Source organism: Orycteropus afer, unplaced genomic scaffold, assembly GCF_000298275.1.
Source record: "Orycteropus afer afer isolate SDZICR_OR568_19922 unplaced genomic scaffold, OryAfe1.0 scaffold00393, whole genome shotgun sequence".
Lineage (NCBI taxonomy): Eukaryota > Metazoa > Chordata > Mammalia > Tubulidentata > Orycteropodidae > Orycteropus > Orycteropus afer.
Genome location: NW_006921980.1, coordinates 1035972 through 1053351, shown reverse-complemented (window position 1 = coordinate 1053351; position 17380 = coordinate 1035972). Strand labels below are relative to the sequence as shown.

Below are 17380 nucleotides of genomic sequence, written 5' to 3'. Positions count from 1 at the left end.
AAGAGGCCATTCCCTGGAGAAGGATGTCATGCTTGGTAAGGTGGAGGGTCGATGAGGGAAGGGAAGGCCCTCAACGAGATGGATTGACACAGTAGCTGTGGCTATGGGGTCAAGTATAGCGGGAATTGCGGAGCTGGCGCAGAACCAGGCAGTATTTTGTTCTGCTGTGCATAGGGTCACTATGAGTCAGAGACGATTTGATGGCGCATTAACCATAATAACAAGAAGTTTTCATAATTTTTTCCCCTGTATGATCTACTATATTCATGGATATATTCGCAGTACATATAAACATATAGGTAGAGATACCTTGTCAAACCTATATATATTTGTGGGTATAGTCCTATTCTCCTTCCCATCCCTGCTCAGTCTGAGTGTCTATGTATCCACTTATAGATTACTGTTATTACGATTATTGCAAGATTGTGTATGTAATATTCACTTTTGTTGCCTTTAACTCTTTTGCTCCTTCTTGTGTCTTCTACTGCCTTGATCATTTTGTGCTGACTTCCCCCTTACTGAATATTGCCTTTCCCTTTACCCAAGTTAGTATGTATCTACCCTTCAGTTAGTGATTTTCCCTTCCTTACCCTCACCATTCCTAGTAACTTTCAAAAAATGATTCTGTGTGTAAACTTTTCAACTATTCACAGTAGTGGTCTCATACTATATATGCCCTTTCGTTACTAATTTCACTCAACATAATGTTCTCTAGGTTTATCCATATTATGAGGTGTTTCACCAATTCACTGTTACTTTTTTAACGTGGTGGCATATTATACTCAGTCTATTGCATGTATTACCATAGTTTGTTTATTCATTTATCAGTTGATGGGTACTTTTGTTGTTTCATGTTTTTGCTATTGTGAATAAGGCTGCAATGAACACAGGTGTGCATATATCTGTTCATGTCATGGCTCTTACTTCTCTAAGGTATATACCTAGTAGTGGGATTGCTGGATCATGTGGTATTTTTATTTCCAACTTCTTAAGGACATGCCATACTGCTTTCCCCAATGGTTGAACCATTTTAGAGTCCCACCAGCATATGAGGGTTCTAGTCTCTACATATCCTCGCCAGCATTTGTTGTTTTCTATTTTCACGAACTTTGCTATTAATGCTGGGGTCAGATAATATCTCATTGTTATTTTGAGTTGCATCTGTCTAATGGCTAATGATTGATAACATTTCTTCATGTGTTTGTTGGCTGCCTGAACGTCTTCTTTGGTGAAGTATCTGTTCATGTCCTTTGCCCATTTGTAATTGGATTGTGTTTTTATCATTGAGGTGTTAAAGTTTTCCATAAATTTTAGGGATTAGTCCCCTGTCCAATATGTTGTTGCCATTTTTTTTTTTTCATTCTGTAAGTTCTCTTTTGATGAAGTTTTTTGATGGGCATGTATGTTTAATTTTTAGGATATCCCAGTCATTTCGTTTGTCTAAAAATTAGGTTAACTTTTACATGGTGAAATACCTTCTAAGCACAATACCTCATAAGAAACCATAAAGGAAGTTTGGTTAAATGTGACTGTAAAAAATAAAAAAAAAACTATAGGGCAAACTACCTCTGAGAAGCCAGAAAAAAAAAAAAAAAAAAAAAGAAATCAGACAAAGGGTTAAAATCTTTAATCTATAAAAAAGATGTGGAAAAAGATGAAAACTCAAAATAGGCAAAGGACATGACTAGGTAGTCACAAGAGGTGAACTACCAATGGCAAATAAAACAAAAAAATACTTGAGCTTACTAATTTTCTAAACTTTCAATTTGAGATGATGAGCTGTTTTGCCTATTACACTGAAAAAGACAAGAACATTCATCATATCCAGTGTCAGTAAGTGGAAATGGGTTCTTTCACATATTGCCAGTGGGTGTATAAAATGGAAGACCTTTTTGGAGAGGTCAGTTTTATAGTATCTATCAAAATGTGGAATGTGCATACTTTGACACAACAATCTCAAAATTTATTCTAAGTGAAAACAAGGGACAAGAGTACAAACAGATTTATGGCTGTTTATAAGACTGTTGTTATAACAAGGAAATAACCTGAATTAATAAGGTACTGGCCAATAAAGTATAGTACACTCATAAAATGCAATGCTATACAAGCATTTAAAATAGTTTACATCTCTCTATTGAATAGAGAGCTATGTGGTGTTCCACATAGCTATTATTAAACTTTATGAAAAATTAAAAAATGGTGTATTTAGAATAATATTTTGGTTAATAAAAAAAACTCATAACATTTCTTTCTAAAATATATAAATACATAAATAAATACACACACACACACACACACACACACTGTTCCTTTTTAGAGGTGGAGTGGACATGGTATTTAAAAAAAAAAAAAGTTGACCTGGGCATTCAGGAGTTGGGGAAGCTTTACACTCTTCGGATGCAAACATATGGTAGGAGAAGGCTGGGTAGAGGGCGGAGGTAGGGGGATGGGTCAGTGCTTCTGTTTCCCTCAGATATCTATAGCACCTGTCAGCAGGAGTGTAGGCCTTAGCCCTGGTCAGCAGCTCCCATATAAAGAAAGCCAATCCTGAGAGATGGCAAGGCTGTTCCCTCACAACAGTCTATTCCTTATGGCTTACTTTCATTTGTGTTCCAATTTATTGCCCTGATTTCCCAAATCTCTCCTGACTTTATCTTCCTACTCCCCACGCTTGGGTCACTACCTTTTGGGACTACTAGTCTGGTCTCCTTTATGTTTTTGTTGTCTCTATTTTTGGCCACTTCTAACTCATGACCTGAATGACTGCTAGAGTGATTTTTCTCATCCTAAGGCTGATCATTTCAATGTACTGCTTAAAAACCTCCAACAGCTTTCTAAAGCCCTAAGAATAAAATGTAAACCCTTTAGCATGTTAAATCTAACATCTGGCCCTAGCATCCACATTCACCTCACTCATTGAGCACCCTGCATTCCAGAAGAACTGTCTGCCTATTCCTAAACATGTAGTACTTTCTGTGTGTGCCTCTATTCCTTTGCCCCTGCTATTTCTTCATCCCTCCTTGAACTGCCTGCCTTCATGGTACAGCTCTAACACCCCTTCCTCTTAAGGACCTTCCCTAGTTGGTACCCTTATGCCCCAGTACAGCACCTTGCACAGCCACTTGCCCATTTCTCAGGCTTAGTACATGTCTGCAGATACTACTACCTTAAAGCCCTGGCCTGCTAAAGGCATCTAATCTAGAGCTAAAATTCAATTTTACCTGAGAATCCAAGTCTTCTCCTTTTAAGCAGAGATTGGCATCAAGAACATTGAGTCCCACCAGCAGACCGACAATCACCATCCCTTCTTCCTCCATCATTAATGCCTCAGGTTCATAGAACTCACTAAAAGAGATGGACATGACAGGGGAGCTGCTCAGAAATTCCCTTACCACTCTTCTTTACCCTAACTTGTCCTGCTGTTTCAACTCTCAGCTGATAGCCAACTTCTCTGTGTGAACTTCCTTCCCTCCTTTTCACTTTGCTCTATCACTTCAGGGCCATTTTTATCTCCATCCTTTTTTTTTTTCCTGGGGTTTAGAATGGGCTCCTCCCTCCTCATCTAAAATTAACTCCTCCATTTGGACTTCAGACTCTTAGTCCTTCCCATCTCTCCTCTTTGCTCTTGAGTTCTTGACTATCACTCTGCCTCTTCTGTGTCTGTAATGGCTCCTTCCTCCCCATGACATGTACTACTACACTTACACTCATCTAAACAGGAAAGGGGTACCCACAGCCTCCTCACACCCAAGAACAAAACTCTTCCCCCTTCCTGTGTCCCACTGAGCAACATTTGCTGCTTTTACTTGCTTACCTCTCAGTTATTCAGCCATTTTCAATACTGTTCCATCTCCTTCCTATTACTGCTTTGAGTTACCAATGATTTGTTAATTTACCAAACCCAGTGGTACTGAGGCCAGTGTGTGTGTGCTCACATAAGAACTTAAAGTCTTAAGAATTTGTTCATTAAAATAAAATCTGTAACTCAACATTATTCAGTAGAAATGGAGTCAAAGCACTGAACTTATGAAATATTTGAAATTGGTACTTACTAGGTAAAGATATGTTTGTTAATAATCCTTGGTTTGAAAACACTGAAAACTGTGGGTGATATGCTATACTATAAAAGTTATTTTTATCTTAGACTAGAGAGATTCCTTCCTATAAATTCTCACATTCTAGAGAAAATTATTTTTATAATTATATTCACTTACATAGTTATAAATAAAGATTAAGCAGCCATAAATTCCAGTGATAGGTAGTTTAAGTCTTTACTGATATTAACTGATGTAACATTTTACAATCTGGATACGGAATCCTAAAATAGGTAATATGGGTATGTTCTCTTACAAAGAACAGAGTTTTATGCCTTAAAATTGTCTACTGCACCTAATTCTACATTAAATTTTCCAGTTATCCTCCAATTTAATGAAAGTTCCTTTGAAGCTTAATGGAATAGGCTGTCAGTTGTTGTCAGCTGCTGTTAAGTTGATTCTGATTCATGGTGAGTCCGTGTATATCAGAGTAGAACTGTGCTGCACAGGGTTTTTTTAATGGCTGATTTTTTTCTGGAAGCAGATTACCAGGACTTTCTTTCAAGGCACCTCTGGAGAACTCGAACTTCCAACCTTTTGGTTAGCAGCTTAGTGTGCTAACCATTTACACCACCCAGTGACTCCTAGCTAATACTGTGTATTGCTAGTTTTTGTGGAATTATCTTCAAAAAGACTTTTATCTTGAAAAGTCCTATGACTCTTTCTTTTGTCAGGACTTTCAGTTATCAGTGCTTAAAAACTGAAATACTGCTATTTTAAAACCAAGCTACAGAATATTTAAGAATTTGCATAAAAGTTGCAAATATTACATCCTCTTGTTTTAATTTAAAATGACCTACAGAGCTATTTTCTAATTCTTTACAAAGCTGTCATAGGCAAAGATAGGTAGTAAAATACCTTAAGAGATGTTTATTGTCTATAAGCACTTTCAGATAATCTGCCAGTTTCTTTTGCATGAGTGCAAGATAAAGCCAAGCTCTTCCTCTTCCCACAGCTGTCCTAGAATTAAATCAGATCATCAGACTGTTGTAGTATGACAAAAAATAAACCCAAAGGAAAAAATCTTCAATTTAGCAAGAAAGCTATACATATCCACATATATACCCACTTGTGAATGCAGAGCACACTGGGAGACTAGCTGCTTTTTGGGGGAGGGGAGATGTGAGAAGTGGATGGGGTGGGGGTAATTTCCAAATTTTGTACCATGTATTTTTTTAAATATAAAAGGAAAAAATCTTAAACCACCACAAAAATCTTATTTCTGAAACAAACACAATTTGTGCATATTCAAAGGGCTAATATAGAACATACTGTTAAAGTGTTAAAGTCTCAACATTTCTAAAGCATTTGCCCAAAGATGTAATTTTGAAAAAACCTGTTTTTTCTGCTTTTTAAGGGGGGAAAAAGTCTTCTAATTGTAGACCTAAAACAGTTTAAGGAAAAAAAAAATCATAAAACTAATTAATCTGTTCTAGCAGAGGAACTGGATTTCTAGCATCCAAGAGAGGCTTAAATGGTGTAATCAATGATCTTCCTAAGACGATGTTAGCAGGGCCAGAGGTCTTGTCACAGAGTCAGAAGGTACCCCTGGCAACTTCAGAAGCCAGGCTCATAAGGATTACCCACTTTAATTAATTCAAAAGGCTTTGGAATATACCCCATCCTCCAACTAAATGATGACAAACTGAGTAAAAAGAGAAGGAAGCAAAGCAGAAAAAAAAGATACTTAACTTTGGCATGATGTGAAAGACAACAATGATCCAAGCTGCTGGTGGGTGAATGAATGGACATAGCTTTTGAACAGGGACAATGGTCTATCAAAATTCTATATCAAAAGATACAGCTTAAGGAAATAATATTGGAAATGCACAAAGATATGTGCCCGGGATGTTCACCACAGCACTATTTATTAGCCATGTGTGGGGGAGGTGCGGTAAGAGATGTTTGGGTGAAGAAAAAAAGAATTATACATACTTATACAGGTAATAATAAGAAAAAATTACTTCATAGAAAACCAGTCAGGGAATACTAACAGGTAATTTACAATAAAAGAAACACAAAAGGCCAGTGATCACACAAATAGATTCACTGGCAATCAGGATGAAAAATAGAATGACAGGATGACATTTTCACTCATTAGACTGATTAAAACTTAACAACAAAATTGATAATATACAGTGTTAATGAGAATGGGGGGAACCAAGCACCTTCACATCTATTTGGTGGAAGGAGCTCTGGTGGCATAGTGCCTAAGGCATTTGACTGCTAACCAGAAGGCTGGCAGTTCAAACCCACCAGCCACTCCTTGGAAGGAAGGTTGAGCAATCTACTTCTGTAGTGATACCACTTGGAAACTTAAGGAGGGGTCGCTGTAAGTCGGGTCTGACTCGACGGCAGTGAGTTCGGTTTTCAGTTTGGTTTACTGATGGGTACAGCTTGTTTTTAGAGGCTAAATTTTAAATTTACTTCCTTTGGGACTGCAATTCTACTTCAGCGAATTTGTCCTACAGAAATATTTGCATAGACACCCAAAGTTCATTTACATAGATATTCGCTGGATAAACATTCATAATTATGGGGTTGGTTGTATGCATATTATACTATACAGTTACTAAAAAGAATGAGGTGCATCTTATATATATTAAGAAACAACCACAAATAATGTGGCCTAGCTAGAGAAAATGGGGAATTGAGGCTGGATTACATAGGTCCCTGGAGACAAGTAAAGGCTTGGCTTCACAGACCCTGAGGAGCCAGCCAGGCAAGGGAGAGGCATGATGGTCAATGGTTGTATGTATCTGCAGAGTATGCTGACTTCTGAGGTGGTGGAGACAGAATGCCACAGCCATCATCTAGATGAGAGATGATAAAATGAAAGGGGCGAGGGTAGTGAGAAGGAGATAAATAATAAAAAAAAGTAGGATAAATGCCTTGAAGTAGAATTGCAGTACCAAAGGATGTAAACTTAAAATGTGGCCTCTAAAAACCAGCTGTACCAATCAATAATTGAAAGTAACCCAGACAAGGTGCTTACTTTTATTAAGTTGACAAGGAGAAGCAACCATAAATGAGGAGTTAGGATTTAGGAGTCTGAAGGCAGAATGGACTGGATTTAGGGATGAAAAGAGTAATGAGGCAGGGATGGAGAAACCTACAGGACTGCTATTTCTAACTTGGGCAATGGAGTGGATTAGCTGTTTGAGGGGGGAGCAAGGGATGTGAAGGCAGAGATCAACGTCTTCAGATAAAACGGGAAGTCCCAGGTGTCTCGGTTCAAAGGGGTTTGTGCCTACTGAAGCACACTGTTCTGGTGCTCACACACACAAAAAAATAATAACAACATCAGTGGCTCCCACAGCCTACAGGATCAAGTCAAACTCTTCTTGGCATCTGAGGTACTTTAGACCTTGCCCAGGCTGGACTCCCTAGCATCATCTGTAGATCCCTATTCCACAATCCATCAACAAATGATGTTGTAGATGAATATTCTATATGGAAAAATGTTTAAAATCTAGGATTGAATGAAAAAAGGGCTACAAAACAATACGTATAGCTTAATACTTAATTTATTTTTAATTTTTGAGTAGGCAGTAATACCTTCTTCACTTAGTTCAAAAACCAGAACGTATGCAAAAGCTTATGTTGCAAGTCTCCCCCTTTACTCTGTCTTCCACTTTGCCAGTTCCCTTCTTCATATGGTAATAAACTATTTTTTTTGGTATGTACACTTTGTTACAGATTGTGTCCCCCCAAAATTTGTGTTGTAAATCCTAATCTCTATGCCTGTGGTTATAATCCCATTTGGAAATGGATTGTCTTTGTTGTGTTAATGAGACAAGATTAGTGTAGGGTATATCTTAATCCAATCTCTTTTGAGATATAAGAGATTTAATGAGCAAGCAAGCTGGCAGAGATGGGAAGTGACGCTAAGCCATATGAAGAGCTCCCAGGAGAAGAAGCTCAAAGAGACAAGGACATTCCTCCAGAGCCAAACAGAGAGAAAGGGTTCTCCTAGAGCTGGCACCCTGAATTTGGATTTCTAGCCTCCTAAAATGTAAAAAACCAAATCTGTTGGTTAAAGCCAACCACTTGTGGTATTTTTGTTATAGCTGCACTGGACAACTAAGGCACACTTCCACGTTTTTATGCATATGAAAACGCATACCAACCTAAATTCTTATTTATCTCCCCTTCTGAAAAGAACATTAACATTATACATCATGTTCTCCAACTTGCTTATTTCACTGAATATCTATGTCATGTTGAAAATCTTTCTTAAACAGTTAATAGAACTTAATTTTCTTACTGTTGTAAAGTGTTTCATTATAGGAATGCTCCATAATTTATTTAACTAGTACTCTAATCTCCTGCTTTCACAAATAATGCTGCAATAAATAACTGTACATGTGTGATCTTACATGTGTTCCATCTGTAAGCTAAAACACCTAGAAGTGGAATTGCTGGGTCAAAGGTAGGGGCATTTGTAATTTTGGTGGATAGTGCCCAACTGTTCTCCATGGGAACCAGTGCAACATGATGTCATATCATAGGAAGGGAAAAATAAAATAAGAATCTTATCTATCTGTCTGTCTAAATATGCATTGAAAGTATCTAGAAGGACATTGACCATACTAATAGCAAGTTCTTCTTTTCTGGGTAGTGGGATAATGGTAGATTTATAATTTCATCTTTTTTTTTTTACTTATTATTTCCAAATTAAAAATTAGGCAATAAGTTATTTTTAATTTTCAAAAAGCGATGAGGACAACATATCTAGCTTTAAGTGCCAATATTTGAAACAAGTATTTACCATGTAAAGATAAATTCAACAATAAGCCTTGACTTGAAAACTGTGAAAAATTGTGGGTGATAAGCCACTGTGTAAGGTACTTTTTATCTCAATTAGACAAGGGAATTAAACTCTAGAAAAATTCCTCCAAGGATATAAAATTCATTCTGCAAGCTTCGTATACCTTAAAGTAAAACAATTTCTCCACCTCCCGCAGCAAAAAAACAAAAACAAAAACAAAAACAAAACACTAGTCAAAACTTCCAAAATACTGTAGATACCTTAGAACTTCTATTATTACCTAATGAAACAGGGGAAACGCTGCAGATCTTTACAAAGTAAATCAGTAGCCCTTTCTCACATGGCCACCAACAAGGCTACTGTTGCAAAGGCATCAAAACAAGAGAACTACTTGTATAGTTCCTTCTTGACAGACATACCAGAAAGATTTAGTCTACTTATGCTTGACACCTGTTTGGCATCTACAGGATTAATGAGGAAACAGAAGTAGGGGATTTAGCTGACTGAGAACCCTGAGTTAGCATAACAAAACTTCAAAACTGTTTCTTGTGAATAAATAACAGGATTAGGGCTAGCCCTGGTTCACTTCATTGAGAACACCAGAAATCAATGGGCTTTACTTTTGAAGGAGATGGACACCAAGACAACTGGAAATCACACCATATAAAGCACAACAGAAGAAACAAGGCAGAAGACTGGCAGAAGGGCAGCTCATGAGAAAGGTCACAAAATACATATTTGAAAGGATGTCATGTGCAAAAGGCTTAAAACTTACTGGTGTGGCCCAAGGGCTGAACTAGGGACAGGGACAGAAGGCTTAAATCCAATCTTCAGAAGCATACACAGGGCTTGGCAGGAGGGTTTTAAGAGTCCAACAGACTTGTGTTCTCTTTCTGGCTCCACCACTCATTTGCTGAGAGAGTTGGGCAAGTTGCTAGTTACTGAACCACCCTAAGCCTCAGTTTCTGCACTAGTAAATGGGGATAATAGAAGGTATCTGAGAAGACTGTTGTGGAAGATTAAATGAGATAGTGACAGTAAATGTACTTAACACAATGCCCGGCACATGGTGGCCCTTAATAAATGATGTTGGCTATTCTTATCTGAAAATGGAAGAGGCTGGCTCTATAGGAAAAGGGTGAACAAAGGCTCAACAAGTCTCCTGTGGGAGAGGGTTTTCACATGGTCTCAAGGTTCTCCAGAGCCCCTTCTAAATGTCAGATCCCATGATGACACCTTATTTGTGTTCTGTCCAGTTTTTAATTTTAAGCCTATGCATCAGAGTCTCAAGGGCAAACTCAGACATGGCAAATGACTCATTAGCCCCAGACTAGTCTCAAATGCCACTTGTCCTGGAATTTAAAATTTGGCCTTAACTGTACTGTTCAGAAAACTGCCCAGATTATCTGAAGCAGTGACTCTAGGAGTGTAACAATGATTCCTTTTACTGCTCTTTGGTTTACAACAGCTTTTCAACCTATTTGATTCTGAGTATCCTGTGTAGCAAGCAGGAATCACTGTCCCCCTTTTTAAAAAAAGGAAACTGAGGCTTAAAGAACAGAAAATCTTGCTTAAGATCATGTGGATAATGAGTAGCAGAGCTGGGACTAAAGTCGAAGCAGAGTGTGGCTCATGCTACAACGTGCCTTAAATTAGAAAATGTTGTATCAGCAAGGAATTAGAACAGGGTAAATACAGAGAGTTTTCTCCAAACATCACTCACTTTAATTCCGGCAGATTTTTGACACTAGTGGCTATATCTGACGCTTCTGGACAAAGTTTCTCCACCAGCTCCAAAGGACCAAAGAAAGATTTATTTTGACCAATGAAACTCTTCTTAACTAAAAGAGGAAACAAAACTGTTATTCATAAGAACAGGCTGCAGATTTTCTTTAGGGGCCCACAGTCTTCCCCAAAAGCTGAGTGAAAGTGTCAGAGCTCTATTGCTTAATCCTTCTGGTTTAATCTTAGGGACTGGAAGAGGTCAAGTAACAAATCAGCTCCCCATTCTTCTGGCAACAAAGGAGCTCTGGTGGGGCTGTATAAAGAACTGGGCTGCTAATTAAAAGGTTGGTGGTTCGAACCTACCAGCTACTTTGTAGGAGAAAGGTAAGACAGTCTGCTTCTGTAAAGATTTACAGCCTTGGAAACCCTATGGGACAGTTCTACCTTGTCCTATAAGGTCACTATGAGTCGGAATCGACTTGATGGCAGTGGGTTTGGTTTGGGTTTTCCTCTGGTAACAAGGTTTCTCTGATACACCAACTATGTTCTTTCTCCAAATACTTATTGTCCATGAAATAAAACTTGTATCTCATGATCACCTGTGAAAGCTTTTCCTGTTCACTCTCCTAAACAAAAATAAAACAAAACCAGTTGCTGTCCAGTCGGTTCTGACTCATGGTGAACTCATGTATTGCTCCATAGGGTATTCAGGGATATGACCTTTTGGAAGTATATTGTCAGGCCCTTCTTCTGAGGTGCCTCTTGGTGGGCTGAAACCACCAACCTTTGGTTAGCAGTGAATGCTTAACTGTTTGCGCCATCCAGGGACTCCTTTCTCCCTCCTACCTGTTAACAAATTAATGCTTGATTTCTTCAAATCATCACTACCATCTCACATTTGAATTGCTGCAATAACTCAAGTGGTCGGTCTCCTTGCTCCTAATATTATCACCTCTCAACTCATAATCTATTCTCTACACAGCGGAAAGTTCTTTTAAAAATTTAAGTCAGGTCATGTTTCTCCTTTGCTTAAAACTCTCTAAATACACTTAGAATAAAATCCAACTCCTCACCATGACCTACAGAGACCTCTATAATCTAGCTCTTCTTCACTGGTCTCATCTCACTGCCTCTCCCTCTCATAGCCACTTTAGCTACCTGGTGTCTTCCTCAAACCAAGCTTGGTTCTGCTCAGACCTTTGCACTCTTCCTTTTCTTTTGCTAGGAATGTTCTTGCCCAAAATCCTTGTGTGGCAGGCTCCTTCTTCTCCTTTGACTCTCAGTTCACATATCACCTCCCTAGAAAGACACTCCTTCCTACTCTAGCTTGAAGGTTCCTTTCTTGATTCTCTATCATTAACCCAGTTTGCTCCCATCAATTTGTAGCATTCTGCAATTGTTTGTTTCTGTACCTATTGTCTCTTACTCCAGACCAGTGCTGTCATATATGGCAGTCACTAACCACAAGTGCACTTGAAATGTGGCTAGTGTGATTGAAAAACTGAATTGAGACGTGTAGCAAGTATAAAAATTTTAAGGCTTAGTGTAAAAAGGAATGTAAGACATCTCACTAATACAAGCTTTTTAATACTGAATTTGTGTCAAAATATTTGGATATACTGGGTTAAATATATTGTTAGAATTAATTTTACCTGCTTTTCATTTTTCTTTTTTTTTTTAACACAGCTACTATAAAGTTAAAAATTGCATATGTAGCTTGCATATTTCTCTAGGACAACACTACTCCAGAATGTCAGGTTCTTGTGGGCAGAGGCCTTGTCTTTGTATACTGCTGTCATCCTGGCACCCAGAACTGCGTTTGGCTGATGCATAAATGCAGAGCAAACACCTAGCCTACATTTCCACGCTCCCCAGCGCCCTCTCGGCCTCACCTTTCAGCCCATGTTTGAGGCAATGCTCCATCACTACAAAGAACTGCTGCAAAGGGGCATGGTCCGCATCCAGGCTGCGGCCCAGGCTCAGCGCGGACTGGAGCAGGACCTTAATGCTGAGCTTCATCATGTGCATCAGGTTGGCACGCTCCTCCATCATCTGGCACTTGGCAACTGTGGGGCAGAGGCAGGGACAGCTTCGTTAGATGGAGAGTGGTCCGGGTGAGGAGGGCGGAGGGAAGACAGGCCAGGCGGTCGGCTCTGGGCGCGGAACGTGCCAGGGGACGGATAATGGGGTTCCCAGTCAACCAGTCCCTGGTCCCTGGGTTGATCACAGCCTCATCTGGCTCGCCTGGGGTAGTGTCGGAAGACAGCTACCCTGATTTCTACCACCAGAGGCCTCTCAGGTGACTCGAGCGTTGCTAGGGAGACGGCTCTACCAAGATTCAATGCGGTTGGTTTTTCCGACAAACGGTATTCCTTTTTTGACCAATGAAAGGGCGCAAAGAGCAGGGAACCCAGCCCCAATTAGAAAGCGTATTGGTAAAGCACCTGCTCCTAAACATTCTATTGGGCGAACCTAGCTCGAAGTCACGCCCACGCGGCTCGTGGGCGCCATGTTACGTTCTCTTCAGCGTCCCCCACTAACCGTGTGGAAGGCGCGGTTGGGGGCTTTTTGTGCGAACGTCTTAGCCAGGGGCCTTCCAGGAAGCATCTCCTCCAAACTTCCATACTCACGTTCATGTTGCCGCCCATCTTTCCTGCACGATTAGTGCGCATTACGACTTAATGGCAGTGAGGTTTTTTTTTTTTTTTTTTTGTAAGTAAAGGCGTTAGAATCAAACGAACTCGGCTACATTGCCGCTTCAACTCCATTAATCTTGTCGCTTTATTTCAAGAGTGAAAGTGTCTGCAATCAATATCGGATATCCACGACAGGTGCTTATTCAATGTTCCCTCAAGTCTAAGAAGCTGTTATTCTGGAAGTGAAAATTTAGGTCCCAAAAGAACCTCATGTGCGGAGTGGGGTCCTCCCTGGGGGCCGGTGCGCCTTTGTCTCCACCAGAGCCAACTTTCAATCTAAATTGCCAACTGGACGGATATTGTTTTAGTTTGCAGTTGTCTGATAACTAGTGAGGTTAAGCAATTTTTTAAGTATGTTCAAAGTCTATAAATTGCCTGTTAAATCCTTTGCACACTTTCGAGTTGAATTGTTTGCCTTTGTCTCATTGATTTGTATGTATATCCTGGATATTTATCTGTTATTTAATCTTGCTTTATTTCATGGGCTTTAATTAACATGGGCATCTAGCGGAAGAAAAGTTGGACAATCTACTTCCGTGGTGATACCGCCTAGGAAACCCAAGGAGGCGTCGCTATGAGTCGGTCTGACTTGTCTGCACATAACGACAACAGTAGTTAAAAGAGCACAACATGTATGTTAAACCTAAAAGAATTACAATATTGTGACTGTGAATTTGCAGTAAAGGTATTGAAATAACTCGGGTTAAAAATTCGAAATTCTGCAAAACTAGTTACAGGGAGAGCTGCTGGAAAAGGAAAAACGGTCTAAACATTTCATCATGGATGTGGAGAGGGAAAAGTGGGGTTAACTGGGTGGGGGTATGTGATGGTTATGTTTGTATGTCAACTTGGCTAGGCCTGGTTGAGTGGCTGGGCAGCTGGTGGTAGTTATCCCCATGATGAGACTGGCAATCAACTCCATGGTGGGATCTACCACAGGCCGCTGAGTAGCTGCCTTTGGGATGTGGTCTCCTTCCTGTATTTAAGGAGAAGCTTTGCGAATGGTCTCTAGCCTATGGCACGCTTGGACCCTGCATTGTAGCCGTGTCATTGCTCAGCAGCCTGCTATGCTCTGCTGACCTTGGGACTTACAGTGGACTTTAGTTAATGGCCTGCCATGTGGATTGGTAACATCGGGACTGTGCCTTTTCACTTGTCAACGCTGGGGCTTCTCAGCCTCAGCAACCAACAGCTGTCTGAGTGAAGAAATGCCTCTAGCTCCAGTGGGCCGGGAGCAGAAGGCAGAGCTGGACCCCAAGGTTGAGGGGCTTTCACCCAGCCCCTAGAGCCTGGCACTTTGAACTTGGACTAAAAGCCTCTGAATTGTAAGAATAAACTCCTGTTTGTTAAGGTCATCCCATTTGTGGTATATTTCTTGTCAGAACGGCACATGGTAACCAGAACAGAATTTGGTACCGAGAGAGTGGGGTGCTGCTCTGACAGATACCTAAAATGTGGAAACAGGAGTGGAGTGTGTCCTTGACCTGAGACCCTGACAGAGAGACCCTGGCATACGGCAGGACAGATGGCAAGAGACCGGCATGAGAGACGGCATGAGACAGCAACAGCCTTACCAGCCCACAGAGGAAAGAGCTTGATGCCTTCGGTTAGGCGGCTTCCTGGCAGAGAGGGTTGCCTTCAGGCCTTAATTGGTAGAGAAGACTGGCATATAGTGGAGTAGCAGGTTGGCTGGCCCACGGAGCAAGAAAGTCAAGTGTCTTTTGGGGCAGAAAGATTTCTGACGGAGTGGTTTTCCCTCGGGCATTAATTGGCAGAGGCAGAGAGACCAAGGAAACAGAAGCAGAGCTGCCTCAGCCTTAAGGGTAGGACCATGGTCTTTGGGGGTGGAATGACCACAGCCCCCTAGGTTTCAAAGAGCCAGGCCTTCACCAACTTGGTTCTGGAGGGTGGGGCTGCTCGTTCATGTGAGCCAGTGGGATGGAGCCACAGCCGCTGCCCAAGAGTGAGGGGGCGGGACTGCCATGCCCAAGAGGGAGAGGAATGGGCCGTTTCTAGGCCAAAGGGGTGAGGTCACTCACTATTGAGGAGACTGGATAACTAGGGGACTGGAGCCACTGAGTGGAGGAGACCTGTACAGATACCACCCATTGAAGATCTGTACAGGTACCAAGTTGACTAGGGGTGGAAGTGTGATGGTTATGTTTGTATGTCAACTTGGCTAGGCCTGGTTGAGTGGCTGGGCAGCTGGTGGTAGTTATTCCCCATGATGAGACTGACAATCAACTCCATAGTGGGATCTACCACAAGCAGCTGAGTAGCTGCCTTTGAGATGTAGTCTCCTTCCTGTATTTAAGGAGAAGCTTTGAGAATGGTCTCTAGCCTATGGCATGCTTGAACCCTGCATGTAGCCATGTCATTGCTCAGCAGCCTACTATGCTCTGCTGACCTTGGGACTTACAGTGGACTTCAGTTGGTGTCCTGCCGTGTGGATTGGTAACATTGGGACCCTGCCTTTTCACTTGTCAACCTTGGGGCTTCTCAGCCTCAGCAGCCAACAGCTGTCTGAGTGAAGAAATGCCTCTAGCTTCAGTGGGCTGGGAGCAGGAGGCAGAGCTGGACCCCAAGGTTGAGGGTCTTTCACCCAGCCCCTAGAACCTGGCACTTTGAACTTGGACCGAAAACCTCCAAATTATATAATTTTTACATTTTTAAATTTGTACTAATTTATAAATTTGCATATATATATTTATATAATTTATAAATTTATAAATAAAATGTGATTAGCAAAAAATCTTCAACATCTCATCAAGAAGAGAACAAAACCTTGAATAAACCATTAAAAAAACCCACAAAAACACAAACTAATTGCCTTCAAGTGGATTCCAACTCATAGTGATCCTAAAAAAAACCATCAAACACACTGCCATCAAGTCCAGTTCTACTTATAATGACCCCTCCTTGGGTTTCCTAGGTGGTATCTCTACGGAAGTAGATTGCCCAGTCTTCCAAGGAGTGGCTGGCAGGTTTGAACTGCCAGATTTGTGATTAACAGTCAAATGCCTTAAGAGACTAGGCCACCAGAGCTCTAAAGGACAGAGAATTGCCCCACAGGTTTCCAAAGTTGTAAATCTTGAGGAAGTACACTGCCACAATCCCTCCCCTCCCCCTCAAGCAGCAGGTGGGTTCAGAACTGACAACTTCTGGGTTAGCATCCCAGTGCTTCAAGATCCACCAGGGATCCTGAACAGACTATAGAAGCAGTTTGTAAGGATTTATCCTTTAAAAAGACATCAAGACCAGATCTATAAACTAGTGGTCTTTAATTGGGAATACATGTACAGAAAGTCTTGCCAAGAGCTAGACATCCTAGATTTTTTTAAAAAAAATCAATTTCCAAATCTTAAAAGTTTCATAGGCATTCTTCTGCTCTACAGAATGGCACTCCAGTCCCTACTCCATATCTGCCTATTGTTGCATTGACCTGTTGTGTAAAAGTTCCAGAGCACCAAATGGAGGGGAAGCCTCCTTTGATGATTAATCAAGTCACCAAAAACAGTTTCCAATCTCTCATAGCCACCAGAGGTCCTTAGTTAAGGAAGCTAAATCTTGGAGGAGAAGGGTGGAGATTAGCCCTCAGCTGGGTTTCCTGAAATCTGTTCTATGGCAGAGTTGGTGGTAGAAGTAATGACTATTTTCCTTTGATGGGCTTCACTTCTTCCATCCAATTATGTTTTTTTAAAAAACAAGTAACTTTTATGACATCCCTGTAAAAAACAAAGCAAAGCTAAAACTACTAAAAAAAGAAAACTAGAAAGTTGAAAGTGTTTTTTCCCCAGCAATATATATATTTTACATTTTAATTATTTTCATCCAGTCTCATCCCTACGATGTGCCACTGGAGGCCCCGGGTGTTGCAAATGGTTAACACACTGGGCTGTTAACCGAAAGGTTGGAGGTTCCCATCCACCCACTCTCAGAAGAAAGGCCTGGTGATCTACTTTTGCAAAATCAGCCATTGAAAATCTTACAGAGCCCAGTTCTACTGACACACATGGGGTCACCATGAGTCAGGCATATCCCACAGCAGCTTACAACAGGATGTGCCATTAACCTGGCGGCAAATGGCAGCTCCA

The 17380-nt window shown here is 40.8% G+C and overlaps 1 protein-coding gene across 1 annotated transcript in view; it reads right to left on the bottom strand.

Annotated features, from left to right (window-relative positions):
- RUFY1 (RUN and FYVE domain containing 1) overlaps positions 1-17380 on the bottom strand; it is a 123046-nt gene that overhangs the window by 100394 nt on the left and 5272 nt on the right. The window contains exons 2-5 of the mRNA XM_007953410.2: positions 12483-12656; positions 10589-10706; positions 4953-5054; positions 3222-3345 (exon numbers count right to left, since the gene is read on the bottom strand). Of these exons, the coding sequence (XP_007951601.2) occupies positions 3222-3345; positions 4953-5054; positions 10589-10706; positions 12483-12656 (518 nt within the window). The remainder of the gene's footprint in view (positions 1-3221; positions 3346-4952; positions 5055-10588; positions 10707-12482; positions 12657-17380) is intronic.